General features: G+C 40.8%; 2 protein-coding genes across 19 annotated transcripts in view; one reads left to right on the top strand and one right to left on the bottom strand.

The window, feature by feature from the left end:
• The window catches only part of BVES (blood vessel epicardial substance), a 47,169-nt gene that overhangs the window by 15,265 nt on the left and 6,402 nt on the right, over positions 1-25,502 (top strand). For 3 of the 5 annotated variants that reach the window (XM_045161961.1, XM_006073726.4, XM_006073727.4), the window contains 2 exons: positions 9,741-9,908; positions 10,831-10,972. In XM_045161961.1, the coding sequence (XP_045017896.1) occupies positions 9,741-9,908; positions 10,831-10,972 (310 nt within the window). Of the gene's footprint in view, positions 1-9,740; positions 9,909-10,830; positions 10,973-22,253; positions 22,385-23,402; positions 23,521-25,502 lie in introns of those variants that run through there. The other 2 variants (XM_044924348.2, XM_044924349.2) reach the window with 2 other exon arrangements.
• LOC123327714 overlaps positions 8,589-25,502 on the bottom strand; it is a 30,331-nt gene continuing 13,417 nt past the window's right edge. For 4 of the 14 annotated variants that reach the window (XR_006542406.1, XR_006542405.1, XR_006542399.1 and 1 more), the window contains exons 4-5: positions 10,773-11,009; positions 8,589-8,850 (exon numbers count right to left, since the gene is read on the bottom strand). Coding sequence is in view for 2 of the 14 variants with exons in the window: in XM_044924350.1 (XP_044780285.1) it covers positions 24,780-24,911 (132 nt within the window). In the remaining 12 variants the exon portion in view is untranslated. Of the gene's footprint in view, positions 8,851-10,772; positions 11,010-13,748; positions 13,877-15,303; positions 15,483-22,102; positions 22,353-24,720; positions 24,912-25,502 lie in introns of those variants that run through there. The other 10 variants (XR_006542400.1, XR_006542402.1, XM_044924351.1 and 7 more) reach the window with 7 other exon arrangements.

Here is a 25,502-nt window from a genome sequence, read left to right as displayed (position 1 = left end):
TAAAGTATGATCCCATTTTTTGCAAAAATTTTAAAAAAATTATTTTTGGCAGTCCTGGGTCTTCATTGCTGCATGTGGGCTTTTGTCTAGCTGCTAAGAATGGGAGTTACCCTTCAGTGTGGTGTGTAGGCTTCTCATTGAGGTGGCTTCTCTTGTGGTAAGGGCTTAGTTGTTTTGTAGCATGTGGGATCTTCCTGAACCAGGGATCAAACCTGTGTCCCCTGCACTGGCAGGCAGATTCCTAACTACTGGACCATCAGGGAAGTTCCTTGTTAAACTGAAAGTGGTGTGTATAGGTACACAAGAAGAGATCTAGAAAGATATATCCTGATTTAGCTATTATGTTAACACATATTTCTGAATGTTTGATTGCTTTGTTATCTTCCTTTTTGTTTAGTTGAATTTTTATATTTTTCCTATAGAGAACATCTAATGCTTTTGTTATTAAAAAAAAAAAAGGAAAAGGTCAGTCATGGATAATCAGTGTGCTTAAAACATGTAATTGGTTACTTTTACTGTGGAAAAGCAGGAAATTGATTTTGCCCTAGAGAACCTACTTTGTTAATCCTCATGAAAAAAAAAATTTAACCACTATACTCTTTTAAATGTAATGAATATATTTAAGGGCAAAGAATGAAGTTCTTTACAGTTAGAATAATTTGAAGTACTCAGCCTGACTCTTTTAATATCTTAAAAAAAAATGAAAATGCTCCATTATGTGATACTTTGTTCTGATTCTTCCTGTAAATGTCCAGCTGTCCTATTTTATTCCCCTCAGTATTGTCAGGAAAGTAACCAAGAAAATGGATGAGAGTTTCCTTAGTCTGAGCCTCTAGCTAAACAGCAGTAAGGAAGTATCCTGAGAATAGGGTTTCTTATGAACGGGAGCCACGTTAGGCATTACTGACAGGAGGGTAAATGTAAACATTTAGGTGGGAAATGGAATAGAAGGGGATGCTACCACCTGACAGAGGAAAAATCAGTGTTTCTTGGTGACAAAGTCTTATTGTTGAGTCTCATTTTGAGATCCCACACTCTTGGGGATGCCACATGGAGATACAAAGGGACATTCACAAACACTAGTTAAGTGGATTTACAATGGTTTCAGGCCTGCTGCGCTCCTACCCTGCCTGAGTAACCACACAACATGTTAAAGTTATGTGCATTTACTAGAGGGTCTCATATAAATTTACTACCTGGCTGCAATGCTGTCCCCAGGCTTGCTGAGCTAAAGATACAGGAGGAAAAAGCAGAACTTTCATCCTGCCTCCTCTAACTTACACACTCCCTTGGGTTTTTCTGGGGTCAGCTCTGCACTGAGATGTATTCTTACAGTATCTTTAATCACTACCATCTATAAACTGATCCAGGGCCACTTCTTTCCTCTCTCCCTCTTTTCCTCTGACCTGCTTCCAATTTCTTCTTCCAAAGTCCAACATTTATCTGTTGCATCTATTTCTGATTATAGTAGCAAGTGATTTTACACAATAACTGTTTCATAGGATCCTGAAGAGACCAGCATTTGGGGAAAGGAAGGGGACTGAACCTCCTGTGTTTCCAGCAGCTTGTAGCCCCTGGGACATAACATGTACTGTCTTTAACACCGGACTTCAAATTATATGTGTAATTAAATTAACATACAAAGGAATTTCTACCTCTCATCACACTTCTCAGGGATTGGGATTTGGCATTTGAGAAATAGTCCTCATGATTGATTTGCTTCTCATGTTTCTAAAAACATGACCAAACTCAAGGTACCCTAACTGGGTGAAAGATATTGGTTCAGCCTCCCCAAGCACTAATTAGCTTTTCTCTGCATAGAGTCTGGTGTGGCTGATTGATCAATGGATAAAAACTGCTCTGGCATCATTGAGCCTAAGTCCCGTACAGTTGGAGAAGACTCCCATCAGAGTAAGCCCTCGGGAGAGATTCTGTTTTGATTGTCACCAAATGTTCCTATTGGCAGATACTCAAGAGTAAAAATAGCTGTTGCACATCTGTGTAGGAGTATATTGCCTCTTCCTGAAGCGAGTTCCCAGATGAAAACCATCATGTGCTGCCAGGATCAGCTTTTCGCTCTCTATGCCAATGGCGGAGGACACTTGAAATTGTCAGTGGCCAGACTTCTGCACTCACGCACCCTTTTACCTGCTAATTTCATTTTTCTCTAACTCTGGCGAGTTATAAGTGTTCTGACAAGGCGCTGCTTCCTTTGCATTTTTGCTTCTTTAAATTCATTCTTTGGTAGGGGTGCTAGTGAATTCAGCAGTAGGATGAAAGGAGGAAAGGAAGCCAGTAGAATTGGCGGCTGTCCCTTGAGATCACACAATGACTGTCGTTCAGGAACGTGCGGTAATTATGATGACAGGCAGTGACAGAGCTGACACACCAACTCTAAACATCCAGCTGCTCCCTTGGTACTCCGCTAGGACCTACAGACACAGGCTGCTGCTGAGAACTCTTGGGAGAATCTTGAGTATCAATATCACAAAAGGCAGAAGTAGTGTTTTGTGTCTTATTTCTTCTTTGTACAGTTATTTCATCTCCAGTGAGCTTTGCCATTTTCATTTTTCTTTTGGGTTCTACCTCCCGCTGTTGCCTTCCCATAATCGATAGCACATCCTGTGCTGTGAAGCTTGAAAAACAAACCTTTATTGACTTTAAGGGAAAAAGAATGTCTTGGAGGCAGATGTCCAGGCTCTGGTGAAATAAAGGAACACTGAGTTTTAACTGCTTTTAAATAAAACCTTCTCTTAGTGTTAAGTAAATCTTTGGGTTAAATTGCAAAGCAATTTAATCTGCCAGCCTTGGCTCTGCTGTGTTTTAGTGCAGATGAGAACTCAATAAAAATTAGCTGAATGGACCACTTCTGGGACATTTTCATGTGTGAAATGTTGTGTAGTACACAAAGAAAATAATAAATTCTCCCCTGAGGATAGTCAGTCAGTCATAATGTCAGACTGCCGTTTCCCATGCTAGCACATTCAGCATTTCCTTCCGACACCCTGGTTCTTGATAAGGTGTTTTCATTAAGTGAGGGTGTAAGATAGGTTTGGGACTAATCCAGCACCTTGAGTAATTGCAGCAAACCTGGTTACAAATGCTTTGTCTATTCTCTACTTGAGAGAAATTCCTTTGTCTTCCACTGCTGTGTAGGCTTTTATTTCTTCTGTAAAATTCTTCACAAGAACTCAAGCATGGCACTGCCGAGATACCCTAATAATCTAAAAAGCAAATGTATTTTATGGAAGCTTTAAGAATTCCTAGGTGCTTCAAAAAATTCCTCATTAAAGATAGGTTTCACTTGGCTGCCGTGACAGGAAATCATTAAGTAAAACTGCCTATTTGACAGAAATGAAGCGTTAGCTATCGAGTGAAATGACCTCAGTCAATATGCTAACTACCTGCTTCCAACTAAATGCTTGACCTTGACTTGGAAGACTCAACTTCCCAGGTATTGCTAGTGGTTAAGAACCCTCCTGTCAATGCAAGAGACATACGAATCAGGTTCCATCCCTGGGTTGGAAGATCCCCTGGAGGAGGACATGGCAATCCACTCCAGTATTCTTGCCTGGAGAATCCCATGGACAGAGGAGCCAGGGGGACTATGGTCTGAAGGATCACAAAGAGTTGGACACAACTGAAGTGGCTTAGCATGCATGCATAGCTTATTATATGAATAATAATTTAAACAGGTTTAAAGTAGTTTTCAACCGTCAATAAAAAATGGTTGCTTAGTCACATGTAAATCAATGAAGTTAGAATACACCCTCTCACCCACACAAAGATAAACTCAAAATGGCTTAGGGACTTAAACATAAGACATAATACCATAAAACTCTTAGAAGAGAACGTAGGCAAAACATTATCTGACATAAATCATACCAATGTTTTCTTAGGTCAGTCTCCCAAGGCAATAGAAATTAGAACAAAACAAACAAATGGGGCCTAATTTACACGCTTTTGCACAGCAAAGGAAATCATCAACAAAATGAAAAGACAACCTGCAGAATGGGAGAAAATATTTGCAAACGATGCAGCTGACAAGGGCTTAATTTCCAAAATATACAAATAGCTCATACAACTTGACAACAACAAAAAGTCCAATGAAAAAATGAGCAGAAGACCTAAATAGACATTTCTCCAAAGAAGAAATACAGATGGCAAATAGGCACAAGAATAGATGCTCAACATCACTAATTATTAGAGAAATGCAAATCAAAACTACAATGAGGTACCATCTCACACTGGTCAGAATGGCCTGGAGAGGGTGTGGAGAAGAGAGAACCCTCCTACACTGTTGGTGGGAATGTAAGTTGGTGCAGGCACCATAGAAAACGGTATGGCGGTTCCTCAGAAAACTAAATATAGAATTACCATATGATCCAGCAATCCACCTCCTGGGCATATGTCCATACAGAGCTATAAGTCAAAAAGATACAAGCACTCCATTGTTCATTGCAGCACCATTTACAATAGCTAAGACATAGAGAAACCTAAATGTCCATCAACAGATGGATGGATCAAGATGTGGTCCATACATATAATGGAATATTACTCAGTCATTTGCAGCAACGTAAATGGAACTAGTGTGGATCGCAATAAACTGTGGAAAATTCTGAAAGAGATGGGAATACCAGGCCACCTGACCTGCCTCTTGAGAAACCTGTATGCAGGTCAGGAGGCAACAGTTAGAACTGGACAGGGAACAACAGACTGGTTCCAAATAGGAAAAGGAGTTCGTCAAGGCTGTACATTGTCACCCTGCTTATTTAAGTTCTATGCAGAGTACATCATGAGAAACGCTGGGCTGGAAGAAGCACAAGCTGGTATCAAGATTGCCGGGAGAAATATCAATAACCTCAGATATGCAGATGACACCACCCTTATGGCAGAAAGTGAAGAGGAACACAAAAGCCTCTTGATGAAAGTGAAAGAGGAGAGTGAAAAAGTTGGCTTAAAACTTAACATTCAGAAAACTAAGATCATGGCATCTGGTCCCATCACTTCATGGGAAATAGATGGGGAAACAGTGGCTGACTTTATTTTTCTGAGCTCCAAAATCACTGTGGATGGTGATTGCAGCCATGAAATTAAAAGACGCCTACTCCTTAGAAGGAAAGTTATGACCAACCTAGACAGCATATTAAAAAGCAGAGACATTCCTTTGCCAACAGAGGTCTGTCTAGTCAAGGCTATGGTTTTTCTTTTTTTTTTTTTTTTTAAATAGAAAATTATTTTTATTTTTTTTTAATTTTTTTTAATTTTTTTTTAATTTTATTTTATTTTTAAACTTTACATAACTGTATCCAGTAGTCATGTGTGGATGTGAGAGTTGGACTGTAAAGAAAGCTGAGCACCGAAGAATTGACGCTTTTGAACTGTGGTGTTGGAGAAGACTCTTGAGAGTCCCTTGGACTGCAAGGAGATCCAACCAGTCCATTCTAAAGGAGATCAGTCCTGGGTGTTCATTAGAAGGACTGATGCTGAAGCTGAAACTCCAATACTTTGGCCACCTGATGTGGAGAGCTGACTCATTTGAAAAGACCCTGATGCTGGGAAAGATTGAGGGCAGGAGGAGAAGGGGACAACAGAGGATGAGATGGCTCGATGGCATCACCGACATAATGGACATGGGTTTGGGTGGACTCCGGGAGTTGGTGATGGACAGGGAAGCCTGGCGTACTGTGGTTCATGAGGTCGCAAAGAGTCGGACACAACTGAGTGACTGAACTGAACTGAAATGGAACTAGTTATTATCAAACTAAGTAAACTAAGTCAGAAACACAAATACTATATGATGTCACTTATATGTGGAACCTAAAATATGGCATAAATGAACCTATCTACAAAACAAACAGACTCACAGACATAGAAAACAGATGTATGGTTGCCATGGAGGAGGGGGTTAGAGAGGGGTAAAGTGGGAGTTTCAGGTTAGCAGATGTAAGGTATTAAGTATAGAATGTTTAAACAACAAGGCCCTACTCTATTGCACAGGGAACTATATTCAATTCGTATGATAAACAATAATGGAAAGGAATATTTAAAAAGAATGTATATATGTATAACTGAATCACTTTGCTATATAGCAAAAGTTCAGTTCAGTTGATCAGTCACATCTGACTCTTTGCAACCCCATGGACTGCAGCACACCAGGCCTCCCTGTCCATCATCAACTCCCGGAGTTTACTCAAACTCATGCCCACTGAGTCGGTGATGCCACCCAACCATCTCATCCTCTGTTGTCCCCTTCTCCTCCTGCCTTCAATCTTCTCCAGCATCAGGGTCTTTTCAAATGAGTCAGTTCTTCCTATTAGCTGGCCAAAGCATTGGACTTTCAGCTTCAGCATCAGTCCTTCCAGTGAATATTCAGGACTGATCTCCTTTAGAATGGACTGGTTGGATCTCCTTGCAGTCCAAGGGACTCTCAAGAGTCTTCTCCAACACCACAGTTCAAAAGTATCAATTCTTCAGTGCTCAGCTTTTTTTATAGTCCAACTCTCATATCCATACATGACCACTGGAAAAACCATAGCCTTGACTAGACAGACCTTTGTTGGCAAAGTAATGTCTCTGCTTTTCAATATGCTATCTAGGTTGGTCATAACTTTTCTTTCAAGGATCAAGCGTCTTTTAATTTCATGGCTGCAGTCACCATCTGCAGTGATTTTGGAGGCCCCCAAAATAAAGTCTGTCACTGTTTCCACTGTTTCCCCATCTCTTTGCCATGGAGTGATGGGACCAGATGCCATGATCTTAGTTTTCTGAATGATAAGTTTTAAGTCAACTTCTTCACTCTCCTCTTTCACTTTCATGACGAGGTTCTTTAGTTCTTCTTCACTTTCTGCCATAAGGGTGGTGTCATCTGCATATCTGAGGTTATTGATATTTCTCCCGGCAATCTTGATTCCAGGTTGTGCTTCATCCAGTCCAGCATTTTGCTTGATGTACTCTGCATATAAGTTAAATAAGCAGGGTAAAAATATACAGCCTTGATGTACTCCTTTCCCAATTTGATGTCACAAGGAATGGTATTCAATCTTACAATAACCTATAATGAAAAAGGAGAAATATATATGTATAAACAAATCCCTTTGCTATATACTTGAAACACTAAATCAACTAAACTTCAATTTTTAAAAATAGTTCTAAGCAATGGTTCTAAGCAAACTATAATATGTTAAAAGTATTTTTGCCTCGTGGAAAACTTGAGGTTATTAAAATGGTTGAAAAAAAGTTAAATGCATGTGCAATACATCACCTGTGCAATGGCTTCTTCTTTTCCTGGATGATTTCCAAGTCATCCTTTACTTCTTCCCCCACTGTGCATGAATTGTATCTTCCAAAGGCATGGATGACGTCTTTGCAGAATGAAGGGACTTCAACTCTCCTAACCCTTTCTTCAATGCTTGGGTGCAGGACTGGGTCATCCTGAGTGCCCGGTGCTCACCTTCTCTAAAAATACTCCCTCCTCGAGAATATTATTCAGTCGGCTTTTGTTTACATACACATCTCCTACTGTTTCTGGGAACTCCTAAGGACAGGCTTCTATGTCTCTTGATCTTATACTTTTCTTCCTATAAATCTTTTTGTTCTTGGTCACGTATCCGTACTTACTACCAGCTTGCTCCACTAGAATGTAGGCTTTATAACAGTATGTTCAGTTATTCTTTACACAGAGGATTCTCGATGGTGAGTCAGCCTTACGCTCACTTCACCAAATGGCTTTCTCGGTGATTGTCTTGATGAATCTAGAACATATTGGATTTCCCACCTGGTGGGAAAACATGTCTGGGCTGCAAGTCAGAAGCACTCACTCCACTGTTCATTAACATGTGTCCATATGGAAATTTTTTGGTGCTTATTTGGCATCTGGAAAATGAGGAAGAATGTTATCTGTCTTATCTCAAAGGCAGTTTTAAGGATCTGCTTACATGATAGATATAAAAGCACCTTAAATGTTTCAAAATACAATATATTCTTAAAGGAAGGGCATTATGTGTACCTGGAATTTCCTAGTCATTCTCTTCCATTTTCCGCTGTCCTGTAATTTGTCAAAACACTTACTGCCACCTGAGGTTGTCACATTTCTTTATTATCAGCTTCCTCCACTAATGTAAGCATCACAGGGCTAGGATCTTGTTTTCTTGTTCACCGTGATAACCTCAGTGCCTTGAACTGGGTCTGGCATAAATTACTAGCCTAAAAATGTATGTTGAAAGAATAAATGGAATTTAGCGTTTTATGGAACCATAGAGCTGCTGATGCGTTTCTTAAATGCCAATGTATTTGGTTTGGTGGATTTATTATTTAATATTATTTAATATAATATTTTAACATTAACATGATAAATAAGTACAGTTTTATTTTCCTGGGAACACTGACCCATCTTTTGTAGTCAAACCCTCTGATTTACTAAGGATCAGATTTCAGCCACTGACACAAGGAGAGAAGCTAGGTTTTTTGTTTTCTCTCCTAGTAGAGAGAAAACATATCTTGTCATCTGAAATACATTTAGTTCTGACTAACAAAGGGTAAAGAGCTCCTTTGGAAACATTTGCTCTGAGCCCAGATATGACTTCATGTCAATTTTGAAAACTTTTATTAATCTCCCACTTGGCATTGGGTTTAATGTTAAAGATATAAAAACACTTTTTGCCTTAAGTATTTGTGTTCATCTGTTAATTCCTTCATCAGTAAATCTGCACTGAGCACCACTCTGTGTTGAAAGCCAGGCACTCAGTATGAAGATGCAGTCCCTGCCCTCAGGGTGCTCAGGAGAGAGAATGGACCACGGATGAGCTGGAGTTCAGTGATAGGCATGCCATGTGAAGCTGATGGAAGGACCTGCATGGGAGGAATGGCATGTGAGGATGCGCTCCTCGTTCTGGAGAGAGGATTTCTTTACGGAATACTTGAGCTCTGCACAGTGCAATTACAATGCTCTCCCACTTTCTTATGTAATGACACTAAAGGAAATAGTATGTTTCCCAGTTCTGAGCTGGCTGGGGCTTCTCTGTGTGTCCCCATTGTGCTACCCTTGGTAGTCCACACACGAGAAATACCTATGACAGAAGGAACCAAAAAGGACCCCTACTAGCCTTGTTCATCAATGACAATCTGGGTGCTAAAATCAATTCACATGAGTTCATTTTTTCATTCTCTAGTATAATAATCCAGGTATAAAGAAATATTTAGCCATCTTGAACACCCAGTTGGGACATCAGTCTAGTACACTCTAGCAGTGCTATTGACATGGAGGCCAATCTTCTATCACCAGACCTCACAAAACAGAACAACAAAACCTGAAGACTTTATTTTCACTTAGTCTGCTGATTGCATACTCAGTTGCTTCAGTCATGTCCGACTTCCTACAACCCTATGGACCATAGCCCACCAGACTCCTCTGTCCATGAGGATTCTCCAGGCAAGAATACTGGAATGGGTTGCCATGCCCCCCTCCAGGGGATCTTCCTGACCTGGGGATTGAACCTCCATCTCTTATGTCTCCTGCACTGCAAGTGGGTTCTTTACTGTACACTGGGAAGCCCAGTGTACAGACTACTTGATTTTAAACATAATGTTATATTTATAGAAGCTTATGTTTATGAATCCTATTTTAACTTATATGATAAAACATTGCTATAATAATATCCACTAAATTATTCCACTCTTCCCTTGTCCCACGTTACTGACATCATAATTCATATACATTTTTCTTTCTGTTTCTTTGGCAGGTCACCATTATTGCAGATGATAATTGCAGATTTTTATGCTGGTCAAGAGAAAGATTAACTTACTTTCTGGAATCAGAGCCTTTTCTATATGAAATATTTAGGTATCTAATAGGAAAAGACATTACAAACAAGCTCTACTCATTGAATGATCCCACCTTAAACGATAAAGTACGTATTTTTCTGAGTCCTTTTACTTTGTTAAATATGTAGAGTGAGGTATCCCTCCTTTATGCAGTGTATAGGTTCCTGAATCTTCATTAACTAATCATGAATTAGTTCTTTGTTAAATGAAGTGGGGATGCTTATAATTGAGAGACCCTTCAGGGGATCATTTCTCAAGAGTGAGAAAATACCATGTAATTATTATATTTCCCATGACCTAGTGAGGTGTCTGCACATGTCAGACACCTCATGTGTAGTGAGGATGTGCTGTCCTCTTCATAATATGTCTTTCAAGGAATCTAAAGAAGATGGTAATTGAGACGGAGGACTAAGGGCGATGTGTGTAGGCCAGGGGAGGCAGGGCAGACTGATAAATGCTGATCAACCCCAGCAAGCAGGAGGCTGGCATTTTAACCCCATGTCTTCCAGTCTTGCACATCCTACTGATCAGGTCCCTTTCCAGAAAACCCATAAGTGACAAGAGAGGTATAGGATGGAAGCCCGTGGCCATTCAGTGAGGCATTTCAGAGCTGTATGGATCTTCAACAATTTGATCTTCATTTCCCCATGTTTGATGAGAAAGAAATTTAAATGAGTCCAGAAGAGAACTTGTAAAACATTGTTTCCATAAGTATTGTTCCCCAGGGACTATGAGTATGGGTGTGTGCACTCTTCAAGTTATCTTGTCTAGGCTGTTATCAAATTAGGTTGGTGCTTAGCATTTTTCAGATTAATAAATAGTCCAGTGAGTATATTAAATTTTTATAATGTATCTGCAGTAATAGCTTATAATAAAAAATTATAGCTACTATTTATTTGGGACTATGTACCAACAGTTCTTTGTTTCAAGGAAAAGTAAATGCTACTTACAGGAAAGCTATGATCTAAGTCCCGTAGCATTCAGAAATCTTAAAACTTTGCTTTACAGAAGATCAAAAAGTTGGACCACCAGCTCAGCCTTTGCACTCAGTTGTCCATGCTAGAAATGAGGAACAGTATAGTCAGCTCCAGCGAAGACGAAGAAGGCTTACACCAGTTTCTTCGGGGCACCTCCAGCGTATCCTCTCTTCGTAAGTTATCCCCACCCTGGGATTCTGATGGATGTTGCTAGAAAAGGACAAATGACAACTTTGATCAGGAAAGTAACTTTTCAAGTTGAAATTATTTGACAACCTAAAGGTAACAATAAAAATAATCACTTTTTCTAGCTTTTTTTCTCTATTGCCCACCAGTTAAAATCTAACTCTAGAATTCCTATTTCCATTTCAGAAGTTGTCCACTTGTTTTGCCATATACTTTTCTCAAACTATTGAGTGGAATAGTATGAAACAGTCCATATGGCTTTCTGGGCATGGTCTTCTTGTTTTCAGATTTTTGTGGAAACTACACCCAGTGTTTAAAATGGTGGGAAGCAACAGCTGGAGGTTATACTGCCAGCTGGTTATCTCAATGTGACCACCCAGAGTTAACAGGTGGTCAGTTAACAGAACTTTCCCTAAGATGAAGGAGGCCACTCAGCTCCACTGTGAGTCCCCTCATTCACCAAAAGGCAAGTTTTTCAAGATTCTGCTATAGCTTAGATTGCTTTAAAACATTTTAAATGGCACTAATGACACAGATGTTGAGGTTAATAAGATGAAACAGAATTATTTCAAGAGATGCTTAATGTTAATACTTAAAATTATTTTATAATAAGAATTATTCCAATAATGGCAGTGTAATAATGTTGAACCAATTCATGGGAAATAGCAGACAGGCAGATTCTCTCGCTGCATAAACTAAAAACTATTCATCTTTGCAATCATATGTAAAACCAAAGTAACTTTAAGAACATCCAGATACACATTCAACAATCCTAAACATGTATGTAAATGGCCTTGTAACTTTGGATGCTTTAGAGAAAATGGATTAAGGATTTTAAGTATTGCACAGTATTGCTGGAATTGACAAGGCCATGTAATTAGTGTAAGTGTCAAAGCAAAGACTAGGCGCAGAAGTGCATTATGGGCCTAAAGGAGATTTCAGAAGTAATACAGATGAGAACCTGGAAATGGCTACATTTTATTCCAAAGTAACTGTTTGAAAGTACAACTGAGGTTGACCAAACTCTGAATCTACTAGCATGTCAGATGTATTATCTGCCTTATTGAAACATTTTGGTGGTCATTAATAAGCATTTTCCAATGGACCCATCTTAATTACTTGTACAGTGATTTCTAAGAAAGGCCAGCAGAAGGGGAATTACACTGAAATATTGTATGTGATTATTCTTCCTGTAGAATGGCTTTTTTTGTAGTCTTTACAGTTCTGCAGTATTGCTGAGGAAGCCCTGAGAACAAGCAGTATATGGGATGGCCATTCATTTTCTTAAAATCAGCTTGGTTTTTCTGTAGTACTTTATTGTATAATCTAAAGCTTTTGGACATTTTGAAAGCAAAAGTGTTCATTGCTCATTCATGTCCGACTCTTTGTGACCCTATGGACTGTAGCCCACCAGGCTCCTCTGGCCATGGGGATTCTCCAGGCAAGAATACTGGATTGGGTTGCCATTTCCTTATCCAAGGGATCTTCCCAATCCAGGGATCAAACCTGGTTTTCCTGCATTGCAGGCAAATTCTTTACCGTCTGAGCCACCAGGGAAGTCCTTTGGACATTTTAACATTTTAGAAAAGAAAACCTTCTCTAGGGTATGTTGTTTAAACAGAATGAGAACATTTTTTCAAGATTAACATCTGTACTATACTTGCCTCCAGAAGCCTAGATTTCCAGGTATCTTGTGGATAGATCACACATCTTGTGCATACAGACCTGGGTCCTTGCTCTAGTAATTATTAGTTGTATGACTTGGAATAAATTGCATGACCTTTCTAATCTGACATGAGCTGTCATATCAGATTGTCAGGGCACAATTCCTGGTCTGTTTCCTTCCCTCTTCCTTATAGTGAATTGTGAGTTTAATCCAAATGGCTGTTTCTTGCATGGGTAATTGAAACGTCCATGTCTGAAGAGGCAGGCAGCCCTGGGAGACAGGGTGGCAGCTTTCCTTCTCAGTTCCCTTGTTCAGTTGCACTTTGCTGTACTAAAAATGTGTACAGCCTGCTTATGTTGTTTATTTAATTATTAAATATATACTTTAGCCTCAGGTTTATTATACAAGTTATGATGTAAATGCATAGAGCCACATATATGCATAGTTCTGAGTGTGTGTGTGTGTGTGTGTGTGTGTGAACTGCACAGCAGATGGACGTTCATCCCTGCTTCCTTTTTAACAGTCCTCATTCTGAGTTTCTCAGCTTCACCTCTGCAGCTTAATGGAAGACATTAGTATTTGAGCACAACACTGATATTAATTATGAATTATTCATCCTACATGTGATTCATTAAAAATTGGTTAGTTCTTACTTTTTCTTACTTAGATTTTGTCCCAGAACTATGGAAGGCTGTTTTTGTTTTTCTTTTGCCCAACCCATCAATAGGGCATCAACTTATCCAATTTACATTCCTTGTAAAACAGAGAATTCAAAACCAATCCCTTAGGACTGTCAGGCTGAAATAACAAAATTCAGCACACTTTGAGCATGTGAGGTCCCCAAAACAAATGCCTAAGCTCTGATTATTCTGGATTTTTGATGTGCACATGGGGGCAGCCAGGGCAACTGGACTCAGCAACAGTAAGTATCAGCTTCATGAATGCTAGTGGAAAGAAGGGAACACACATTTATTGACAATAGCAATTATTATTTTTTCAGGTACTCTCTAAACATAATCACATTTAATTTTCACTGCAGTCTGCATGGAAGAGCGGTATCTTAGCTTTCACTAGACGAAACAGTGCTAACAGATGGTTCCCCCAACCTCTGGCTATGATAGAGAGGCTGCTTTCTTTCTTTCTCACATGCACACAGGTGCTGCTGGGTCCTCCTCACTCTGGACACTGAAGGAGCAGCTGCTGTTTGGGTCACTGCCACTCGTGGCTGAGGGAAGACAGTGATGGCAGAATCACAACACAGCTCTTAAAGCTGTTTAATTCTTTTTTGCTCTCCTGTTGCTTCATTTGCTTGAGTTCCATGTTTGGAAGTGTGATTGTGAGACAGGATGTCAGGATGTGTGAGGAGGATTTAATGCCCTTATATAGATATAAGCTTTCTTCTCTCTGCTCCTGGACCAAGGTGTTCATCGAGGTGCCTTGTCATCTCTGTCTTCCCCTCCTTACAGGTTTAGCTCCCTACACGTAGTATATAAAACACGCATGCAGACTGACTGTCCTTGGCAATTCCATCATGATAAGTGGTGCTGAGCACAGGCATTGTCATGGCAACAGGTGGACATACAATGTTTCTTTGCAAGTTGAGAACTTTATTTTAGTTAATTGGAGTTAAATAACCTATTGTTTGTTTTTTAAAAATCCTGAGTCAGTGTAGGTGATCCAGTCTGTTAGAACTCATCTTTGAAAGATTTTGCTAATTTAAACCATGTTTTTCAGAAATTATAATTAAAATTTATGATTTCTTTAACAGACTATGGAATAGTTAAGAGATATTTCTTCCTGACCAAAAAAACCTTTTCAAGTATTTTTTTGTTATTAATGTCAAGAAGGAGCTCTGGACAGTCTACTAATTTCATATGACCTAGGGAAAAGTGAAAGTGAAAGTCACTCAGTCATATCCGACTCTTTGGGACCCCATGGACTCTTTGGGACCCCATGGCCTGAATTCTCCAGGCCAGAATACTGGAGTGGATAGCCTTTCCCTTCTCCAGGGGATCTTCCCAACCCAGGGGTCAAACCCAGGTCTCCGCATTGCAGGTGTATTCTTTACCCTCTGAGCCATCAGGGAAGCCCGACCTAGGGGTACAGATCTGTGCTAAGCTGAGTTCGTTTGCATCTGGTTAGTATTCTTGTCTGCTAAGACTAGGCAGCTTATCTGACATAATAAGTTTCCCTCAGCTCTCTTATATATTTCTTTACCTGGAAATATACAAAAAACCAATTCCATCTTCTGAGTTTCATGAAATAATCTTTTCAATCCAATTTGTATTTCATTTCCCCTGTGAACAACTGTAGGCTTACAAACAGGATTATAGGGAGAGGTGGAAAGGCAGCAGGGACCCGGAGATGAGCCTAAGAACTGTTCTCGGACCCACCAGAAGGGCTAGTGAAAAGCAGTGCCCCCACTTCGTAGATGAGCTGAGTGCAGCTTAGGGAGGTTAAATAACCTGCTCAGGGCCACTCGCCAGCCCTGAAACTAAGAAGTACTGAATTGGTTCCAAGGTCTTGCTTTGCCTCTGACCTTACAAATACCCGTGCATGAGTATAAACTTGTTTGGGAATATTCAGCCCCTGTTGCAGCCACTGACACATCCTGACCACTGTCATACATGTTCTCATTTCATCTTCACTGACCTTCACAAGGTAAGTGTTGTATTTCCCCCTTTTCATGGCAAGGAATATGCCATTCATCTCCTCTGGGACCTTAGCACACAAGCTCCTCCTGGCTGTGGGACCGTCTCCAGGGCCCCGGCCCTCACCAGTTCTTTAAACGGGCTCTCTCTTCACCCAGCATGTTCTCATCTGTGAAATGACTGTAAAAGAATTTTATTGGGCTGTGTACTTTCAGTCTTTTAATAAAATAAAATTAAAATTATCAAGTTAATATACAGTTATCAAATAATAAAAAAATTTTTTTTCAATGAAAAGAACTGACCCCTTCCAACCTAACCAGTCTTTAAGAGCAATCATATTGGAACAATTTTTGTCCAAAATGCTAAACAGTGTGCTGTTATTTATTGATTTATCCTCCTAACCTTTATCTTCTAACCTAACTTAGCTCACTTTTAACTTCCCTTCGCGCTTCTGCTCAGTATAAAATATGACTAGTTTTTATCCCTTTATTGTTTACATTTGTAACATTAAATAATACATATAAACCTCTATTCCTTTTTCTCTCTGAAAAGAAAGAAAGAAAGAAAGTTGCTCAGTCATGTCCAACTCTTTGCGACCCCATGGATTGTAGCCTACCTACCAGGCTCTTCTGTCCATGGGATTTTCCAGGCAAGAATACTGGAGTGGGTTGCCATTTCCTTCTCCAGGCGATCTTCCCAACCAAGGGATTGAACCCGGGTCTCCCACATTGTAGGCAGACGCTTTACCATCTGAGCCACCCGGGAAGTCCTTTCTCTCTGAAGCACTTCTAAGGTGAGGACATTAGCTTCCCTACAGTTACTTATTCTTTCCCCTTCTACCTTCAAACTCCTGTCTCTTCTTTAACTTTTCAACAATCAAGGTTGAAAACATATTTCTATTCCTTCTTTTTTCTTATTTATTTTTTAATTGGAGGAATACTGCTTTACAACATTGTGTTGGTTTCTGCCATACAACAATGCAACAAAATTAGTCAACATTTTATACATGTGTGTGTGTGTGTATATATATATATATATACATCTCCTCCCTCTTGAGCTTCCCTCTCAGCCCATCCCACCCCTCTGTGTTATCACAGAGCACCAGGCTAGGCTCCCTGTGTTATACAGCAACTTCTCAACATGTTTTACACATGGTAGTGTATATATATCAATGCTTTTCAATTCATCCCACCCCCTCTTTCCTGCACTGGGTCCACAAGTCCATTCTCTATGTCTGCATCTCTATTCCTCCCCTGCAAATAGGTTCATCAGTACCATTTTTCTAGATTCCATATAAATATGCATTAATACGCAATATTTGTTTTCCTGACTTACTTCACTCTGTGTAACAGGCTCTAGGTTCATCCAACTCACTACAACTGACTCAAGTTTGTTCCTTTTTATGGCTGAGTTATATTCCACTGTATGTATGTACCACGATTTCTTTATCCATTCATCTGTCATTGGACATCTAGGTTGCTTTTATGTCCTGACTCATTGGAAAAGACTCTGATGCTGGGAGGGATTGGGGGCAAGAGGAGAAGGGAACGACAGAGGATGAGATGGCTGGATGGCATCACTGACTCAACGGACGTGAGTCTCAGTGAACTCCGGGAGTTGGTGTTGGACAGGGAGGCCTGGCGTGCTGCGATTCATGGGGTCGCAAAGAGTCAGACACGACTGAGCGACTGATCTGATCTGATCTGATTGTAAATAGTGCTGCAGCAAATGTTGGGGTGGGTACTTGTGTCTTTTTGAATTGTGGTTTCTGGGGGTATATGCCCAGTAGCTGGGCTGCTCCATCATATGGTAGTTTTATTCCTAGTTTTTTTTAAGGAATCTCCATAATGTTCTCCCTAGTGGCTGTATCAATTTACATTCTCACCAAAAGTGCAAGAGGGTTCCCTTTTCTCCACACCCTCTCCAGCATTTATTGTTGTAGACTTTTTGATTATGGCCACTCTGATTGGTGTGAGATGATACCTCTTTGTAGTTTTGATTTGCATTTCTCTGATAATGAGCGATGTTGAGCATCTTTTCATGTGTTTATTGGCCATCTGTTGTCTTAACTGGAGAAATGTCTGTTTAGATCTTCTGCCCATTTTTTGATTGGGCTGTTTTTCTGATGTTGAGCTACATGAGCTGCTTACATATTTTGGAGATTAATCCTTTGTCAGTTGCTTCCTTTGCAATTATTTTCTCCCATTCTGAGTGCTGTCTTTTCATCTTGTTTATAGTTTCCTTTGCTGTGCAGAAGTTTTTATGCTTTTTTAATTGGAGGAAAATTGCTTCACAATGTTGTGTTGGTTTCTGCTGAATTGTTTTTTAATGTGGTAAAATACATGTAACACACAAATTACCCATCTTATCCATTTTTTAAATGTACAGTTCAGTTTCAGTTCAGTCGCTCAGTCGTGTCCGACTCTTTGCGACCCCATGAATCGCAGCATGCCAGGCCTCCCTGTCCATCACCAACTCCTGGAGTTTACCCAAACTCATGTCCATGGAGTTGGTGATGCCATCCAGCCATCTCATCCTCTGTCGTCCCCTTCTCCTCCTGCCCCTAATCCCTCCCAGCATCAGGGTCTTTTCCAATGAGTCCGCTCTTCGCATGAGGTGGCCAAAGAATTGGAGTTTCAGCTTCAGCATCAGTCCTTCCAGTGAACACCCAGGACTGATCTCCTTTAGGATGGACTGGCTGGATCTCCTTGCAGTCCAAGGGACTCCCAAGAGTCTTATCCAACACCACAGTTGAAAAGCATCAATACTTTGGCACTCAGCTTTCTTTACAGACCAACTCTGACATCCATACATGACCACTGGAAAAACCATAGCCTTGACTAGATGGACCTTTGTTGGCAAAATAATGTCTCTGCTTTTTGAATATGCTATCTAGGTTGGTCGTAACTTTCCTTCCAAGGAGTAAGCGTCTTTTAATTTCATAGCTACATTCACCATCTGCAGTGATTTTGGAGCCCCAAAAAATAAAGTCTGACACTGTTTCCCCATCTATTTGCCATGAAGTGATGGGACCAGATGCCATGATCTTCATTTTCTGAATGTTGAGCTTTAAGCCAACTTTTTCACTCTCCTCTTTTACTTTCAAGAGGCTTTTTAGTTCCTCTTCACTTTCTGCCATAAGGGTGGTGTCATCTGCATATCTGAGGTTATGGATATTTCTCCCGGCAATCTTGATTCCAGCTTGTGCTTCTTCCAGCCCAGCGTTTCTCATGATGTACTCTGCATAGAACTTAAATAAGCAGGGTGACAATATACAGCCTTGATGTACTCCCTATTTGGAACCAGTCTGTTCCATGTCCAGTTCTAACTGTTGCTTCCTGACCTGCATACAGATTTCTCAAGAGGCAGGTGAGGTGGTCTGGTATTCCCATCTCTTTCAGAATTTTCCACTGTTTATTGTGATCCACACAGTCAAAGGCTTTGGCATAGTCAATAAAGCAGAAATAGATGTTTTTATGGAACTCTCCTGCTTTTTCGATGATCCAGCAGATGTTGGCAATTTGATCTCTGGTTCCTCTGCCTTTTCTAAAACCAGCTTGAACATCTGGAAGTTCATGGTTTAAAAGGTATTAAATATGATTATTCTCTCTGCCAATTGTAGTTAGGTCTTCCTTGCTTCATCCATGGCTTATTTTATCAAGTTTAAAGCAAATGAATAATATTGACATTATGCTTTATTCAGAATAGTGGGCTATGACTACATTGCTTTCTTTGGGTTCCAATGTCATCATGATTCTTGATCTGTTCAAAGGAGGCTGTTCCTGATAAGTTCAAATGGATTCTCCTTTTGTAAAAACACAAATAATGCCACAATAGTTTACTTCCTGCCATGCCTCTCCTTTTTTCCTTTAAAGTTTTTTTTTATGCCTAGCTGTCAGGACCGTCTTATTCACCAGATCCCCAGTATCTGCTAGTGGCTTTTTGCTTTGGGTGAATCATTTCATTTCTTCTTTAAGTCTGAGTAGTTATTTGATATTTGAGCCATGCCTTTTCCTACTGCTTTTTGTTTTCATGGGTATCTCTAGTGGCCTTTTTCCTTATCCTTACCTTTTTGGTCTCACATCCTTATTCTCCCCAGCCATCAGTTCCATGTCCCCTTTGTCTCAGACCTTCCTCTTGAAGCCTCTTACCCTCCTACCTCACCCCAAACTGGTGATTCTCTGGCTCGGCTACACAGCTGTCATCCTTGAACTGCCTTTCCTGTTCCCTTGAGCTTATCCACCAGCTCTGCAACCCTAAAGCTTTCTCTTTAGTGCAGGAGAGGACTCAGGCTATTCCTTGACTACTCACACCTGTTGCCCGGGCTTCTCAGGGCCCCGACCACCCATCTGAGAAGCCAGGAATTGATCTGAGAACCTCCTCTTGAGAGCCACTAGCCTCCTAATCCTCCCCATTTGCCATAATTTGTATAATTCTTTGCTGAGTCCCTCAGTGGTGCTGACTCCCTTTAAGGAAATTAGGTCTAAAGGCATACCTACTCTTCAGTATTATTGTTCAGAAAACTTCCATCCAAACTCAGCTTCTACAATCTGAAATAATCTTATGACCTCAATGAAAAACACATTTTTTAAATTTAACAAAGTCTTATAATATACATAAGGCAAAGGCATAAAGGGGATGATAATCCTTTTCTAGCAAAAAAGCCATTACATTTTTCCCCATCCTCATACATCAAAAAATGTATAATCTAATTAAAATTCTAAACCCCTGTAAGGTTTTTAATTACTTGTTAAAGCAGTCGGCCAGATGGTTAAACATAATAAAAGAACACTTTGAAAGGAATGAAGAAAATGTCATCAAAGTTAACAAAGGAAAGGGGAAAAACATCTTACCACAATTATACTGGAGAGTTTATAAAAGTGTCATTCCTTGTTAAAATTTCTGAAGCAGAGAGAGAAGTCACTTGACAAACTTCATATCCTGGTCCTTTGCTTACTTAAAGATCAAACTTGAGGTCGCTTACTCATTCTCTGGAACAAGTGTGACCTTCACTCTGGATTTAATAAGAACAACTATGTCTGTTTACTTTCTCCGGCAAGGAGAAGCCCTCAGGCCCTCATGTAATCAGAAGCACACCAAAATAGAAATAAGCTCAATAAGGATAGAGCTCTGTCAAAGGGCATTTCTCCTACCTAATTTTTTAGCACTTATAGGAGAGTTTGGATGGATGGTTATGTAAGATCCCCTGGGTCTGTGTACAAAAAGGCTTCCTGTGTTTAATTCGGGACTTTAAGGTACAAGGCCTGGCAGGGCAGCCGGAGCCCATCGTCTGTGGAGGCGCCTGGCTGGTCTGCCCGTGCCGGCAACAGCCCTCAAGGGCACAAAGCGCTTCTTCATTGCCAGCTCCTTTTCTTTTCAGCTGGGTTTACGCACAAGCTGCTAAGCAGGTGTGCTGAGAAGAGACCCTGCTTCCTGGATCCAAAGCCGCCTGTGGGTGTCCTCCTGTGGTCTGGCATGAGTAGAGGTGTCCACTGTTTGGTTCCTCTAAGTCTGTCTTCTGCATTTGCTCAGAGCCCATGTTTTTCAGTTTTACTCTCTTACATCCTAAGGAGGATGGCTACCTGGTGCTCCCATTCTCTTTCCCACCTAACACACCGAATTGGCACACAGCTCAGTCAGTTCTGCTCTGCTGGCTGTGTGTTCTCCAGGCCTTGCTATCTATGGAAGCAAGTATATGTCTTCTTGACAGAATTTTTTTTTTGCTAAGCAAAAGTAACTCTTGATGTAGCTGTTTAACAAGTTCACACCTGATAAGTCTGGATTGAAGTTCAGTCTGAGACATTTGTTTTATTTACTTTTAGAATAAATTGTATTAATTGGCAGCTAGGGGCAACTGGATGATATTGATAACTAAAAGCCAAAAATAATGCTAGTTATTGCTTCTTGATTATAATAAATATCAAAGATACAGTTAACCACTTCTGTCTCAACTGTAGAAGTGGCTTTAAAAGAAGGATAAAAATCAGTTTCCCAGAAAATTTATGGAGATGGAATTATGTGCCCCTCTAGAATTTGGAATAAATGAAAAGTGAAGCATTATACAGAGGTCATGAACCTCATCGTCATGTCCTTGAGAGGCAAAAGTAATTTGAAAATGCACTCAGCTAAAGATTAGCTCAATTTCTCCCTCTGTTCTCTCCTCATGCTCTCACACTTAGGGTAGATATTGGGCCTTCTGGGCAAACTTCTGATGATGCATCAGTGCACAAGGTTAGTGAAAAACTGGGCAAACTTGCAGAAAGAATTTTTATTAACGCTCAATTTTTGAAATGTAACTAGTCCCCTTGAAGCAGGATATTCTTTTGTTGTTGTTGTTCACACTCCAAATTGGGTTTTCATTAGTGGACAAAAATGATTTCTGGCAGCATGGTGATGGCCTCTGAGTCTTTCCACTGAACCAGTGGTTCTCCTACAGAGGGCAGAGACCACCAGGTCAGGGTCAGTGAGCTCTTCTCCAGGAAGCTCCTGGCTGTGACTGTGGCCGATTCCCAGGTAGGGCCAGATGACTGTCATACTTGGCTCTTAGTGGTACAGAAGCCAGGCCACCTGAGGTTGAGACAAAGAGTGGGCTCTCTCTGAGACTCCGATTCCCCTTGGGGGTCAGACAGCCTGCTGGCGCTGGCGGCTTCTGGCAGCTGTAAGTCAGGCTTCATTCCGGTCACCTTTCAGTGCAGCGGTCTGCTCGATGGAGAAAACAGCAACAGGCGCGGTGGTGGGAACTGGGATGAGGGGACTGTGGGCTCTAATGCACCACACAGCCTGAATTTAGTCTTCTCCGTGTGGAAAAAAAAAAATCTTTAGCTGTCAATCTTGCTGGGCTGTCAGCGTCTCCTGCTTTGCCCTGGCCAGTTCTGTTTCTCAGTGGTTCCCTCTCTGGTGGGAACGGGGTTCATCCACATCATCTCCCAGCTATTTATTCTTTTTTCTTAGGTGTCCAGGTTGTCTCTGCTTTAGCCTCTGAGTATAAAGTAGAAATACTGATATGGATGCCATGAGGATGAATCGCTCCTCTATTGTACAATGGAGTTTCTGAGAAGACAGAGGCAGAAAGTAGGTTTGGTTTGATTTCCCTAACATTTAACCTAGCCTCTTGGACAAGGTAGTCCCTTGGGGATTGTCTAGGCCGACTGGATGAAAACTCTGTAGCAGGTGACAGCAGCGATGCACCTCGCTGATGCTGACTCGGACGGACGGTACCCCTGCCTGGGCTGTAAGAACTGTCGAATCATTAGTGATATGAGTGATTTCCCTCAAGGCGTGTAGCACAGAAGGCAGTGATAACAATCACTTTTTGCAGTGAGGTGTTACTGTAAACAGACCTGCATGCATTTGAGGGCCACTGGTGGTGGTCCACCGGCAGGACTTGGACTTGACCCATCAGAGTTCAGTGTGTGGTTGTGTGGTTTCCCCACGTCCTCAGGGAAGGCCCCATGCAGAGTTTCGGAGCGGGATTTTTCTCATGTACCAAGTAGTTATCAAGGACCTAGCTACATGTGAGTACTTCAGAGAGGCTGCCCGAGAGAAAAGGCTGTGATGACAGCCCACAAGATGCCTGTTTTCTAGTAAGGGAGGGATGCAAGTACTTGTCTTTTGGTGGAAAACAGAATCTCCCCAGAGAAGGAATTAGGGAAGACTACAAATGAAGGAGGTAGGGCTTGAGGCTCACCTTGCGGAGTGGAGAGGCATTTGGTGGGGAGAGTGGAGAAACCAGTTGACGAGGGGAGAAAAGCAAGAGGAGAAGAGGAAAACACTGGGCTGGATTTGGGGCATTGCGAGTTGGCCAGGAGGGAGGGGGGCCCCTGGATATCACCCCAGGACTGGAAGTTAACTCTTGCTTTACTTTTTAATGTTACATCCTAAGACTACAGTTCTTCCTTTCTCAGGCAAATAGAGTGGGAACAGAATAAATTCTTTCTCAGAATAGTGGTAAACAATCTGCCTGCCAATGCAGGAGACAAAAGAGATGTGGGTTCAATCCCTGGGGTGGGAAGATGCCCTGGAGTAGGGCATAGCAACCCACTCCAGCATTCTTGACTGAACACGCATCAGTGAAAAAAAAAATGCTTTCTGTCATATCAGTAAACAAGATATTGCAGTCGTCAAGTCATCTCATGACAGCCACCCTGATGGTGAGCCCCGAGGGAACTCAAGATTCAAACAGGATGCCTGCCTCGTAGCAGTTAACCGCTGGAGCCACGCTCATCACACACCCTGAGGAGACTCAGGATGAAAAAGCACAGGATGCTGGCCCCAGACAGCTGAGGTGCATGGCAAAGGAGTGATTTCAGTCAGTGCAAACTCTTGCATCTTCTCATACATAGAAAAGTGCTAAATTACTTGAGATGTCTGCTGCTGCTGCTAAGTCACTTCAGTCGTGTCCGACTCTGTGCGACCCCATAGACAGCAGCCCACCAGGCTCCCCCGTCCCTGGGACTCTCCAGGCAAGAACACTGGAGTGGGTTGCCATTTCTGGTTTTCTTTAATTAACAGTAATCTTTTGATATTCTGACTACCTGGTCTTTGTTGCAAAAAATCCTGTATATCCAGGCCCCTCCCTTCCCTCCTGGGACCAGTCCCTCAGATATCTGAGAGACTATGTCCTGGGCTTAAGTCCTCAGTTTTGTTTGCCAAATAAAACATAGTTCTCAACTTTTAATTGTGCATTTTTTTCAATTGACAGTAGCGAAGCTAAAAGTTCTTCCAGAGTTTCTCTAGGTCATTTCTAGTTGTATTGGTTCCTCTCTTCATTCTCTCTCAACAGAAAAAGGCAGTGATTGGTGAGGTAGCTAAAGGGGCAGATAACATTTTGGCCCCAACGTGGATAACTATCTCAGATTGCTATAGAACCTGTAGTTCCATGCCTTTGGTTGGATAGTTCTATACGTTTAGTCCTCTAGTTTGATAGATGGGCTTAAAATCTACAGACCAGTTCTCCCCACTTGCCCAGCCAAAATGCAATGGGCATGTTCGTGTTACGTGTATCATAGGTCTTCGTACGTCTGGATGCTCTGCATAATTGATTTGGCATAATGCTCTTAGGCATGCCATTTTGCTTGTTCTCAGGGTTTATCTGATTGCAGATACTCAGCCTAAGTTAATATTTCATGAGATTCAATCATAACTTGAGGCTACAAATATGATGGAAGTCATGGCTATTGTTTTTCTTAAAAAAATAATAGACAATTTTGCTGCACTCTTACACTGAGCAACACAAAATGCTATTTGAGCACAAGTCTCATTTCCTTTATCTGCTATTCCTATGAGCAATGATGAATTTTAACAAGTTTTCTAATGATTTAGGCCATTGCTCTCCTAAGGCCATATTATTAAGTCATTTTACTGACTTATATTTACAAAGGGATTATGATATCCTAGGCACAGATATAAGAATTTAACAAGTTTGAGTCATGTAATTCTCTTAACAACCATATGAAATACATGCCATTATTATGACTTCTATTTTACAGATAGAGAAATTGGGGCACAGAAAAGTGAAGTAACCTGCCCAAGGTCACACAGATAGGTTACATTGCCATTTGAATAATTCACATGCAAATTCCAGGTTATGTTTGTTATGTCTGCTGTAACCTGTGTGAAAAAGGATAAAAAGAATATGTCTGAGAGATTCTCCCATGCTGTGCTCGAGGCAGAATTGTGTTCCTAGACTGTTTTAATAGAAGCTAATTTTCTACCAGTTACATCAGTAGTTGTCTCCCTGTAAACTCAGTATTTTAACTAACTGCAAATGTTGAAAAGTGAACAATTTCCATTTATATATGACAAACACACTAGCTCTGCCAAAGTCCAGCTCCGCACTATATAATTACGATCTTTTATGTTGAAAGATGTAGCTGTGGATCATGGCATCTTCCAAGATGGCGATGACTATACAGTTAAAATAAATGACAGTTACTGTACATAACTTTTTGTATATACTTTTTGCTTCCCCTTGTCCCCCTGAAAAAAACTCAGCCATAAAAAAAGAATGAAATGTTGCTATTTGCAACAGCATGAGTAGACTTGGAAGGTATTATGCTAAAGTGAAATAAGTCACACAGAGAAAGACAAATACTGTATGCTATCACTTCTGTGTGGAATCTAAAAAAATACAGTGAACTAGTAAATATAACAAAAAAGACACAGACTTATAGAAAGCAAACTAGTGGTTACTAGTGGGGA

Source organism: Bubalus bubalis, chromosome 10 (assembly GCF_019923935.1).
Source record: "Bubalus bubalis isolate 160015118507 breed Murrah chromosome 10, NDDB_SH_1, whole genome shotgun sequence".
In the NCBI taxonomy this organism is placed as follows: Eukaryota; Metazoa; Chordata; class Mammalia; order Artiodactyla; family Bovidae; genus Bubalus; species Bubalus bubalis.
The sequence above is the reverse complement of the archived record's forward strand: the minus strand, read 5'-3'. Positions and strand labels throughout refer to the sequence as shown.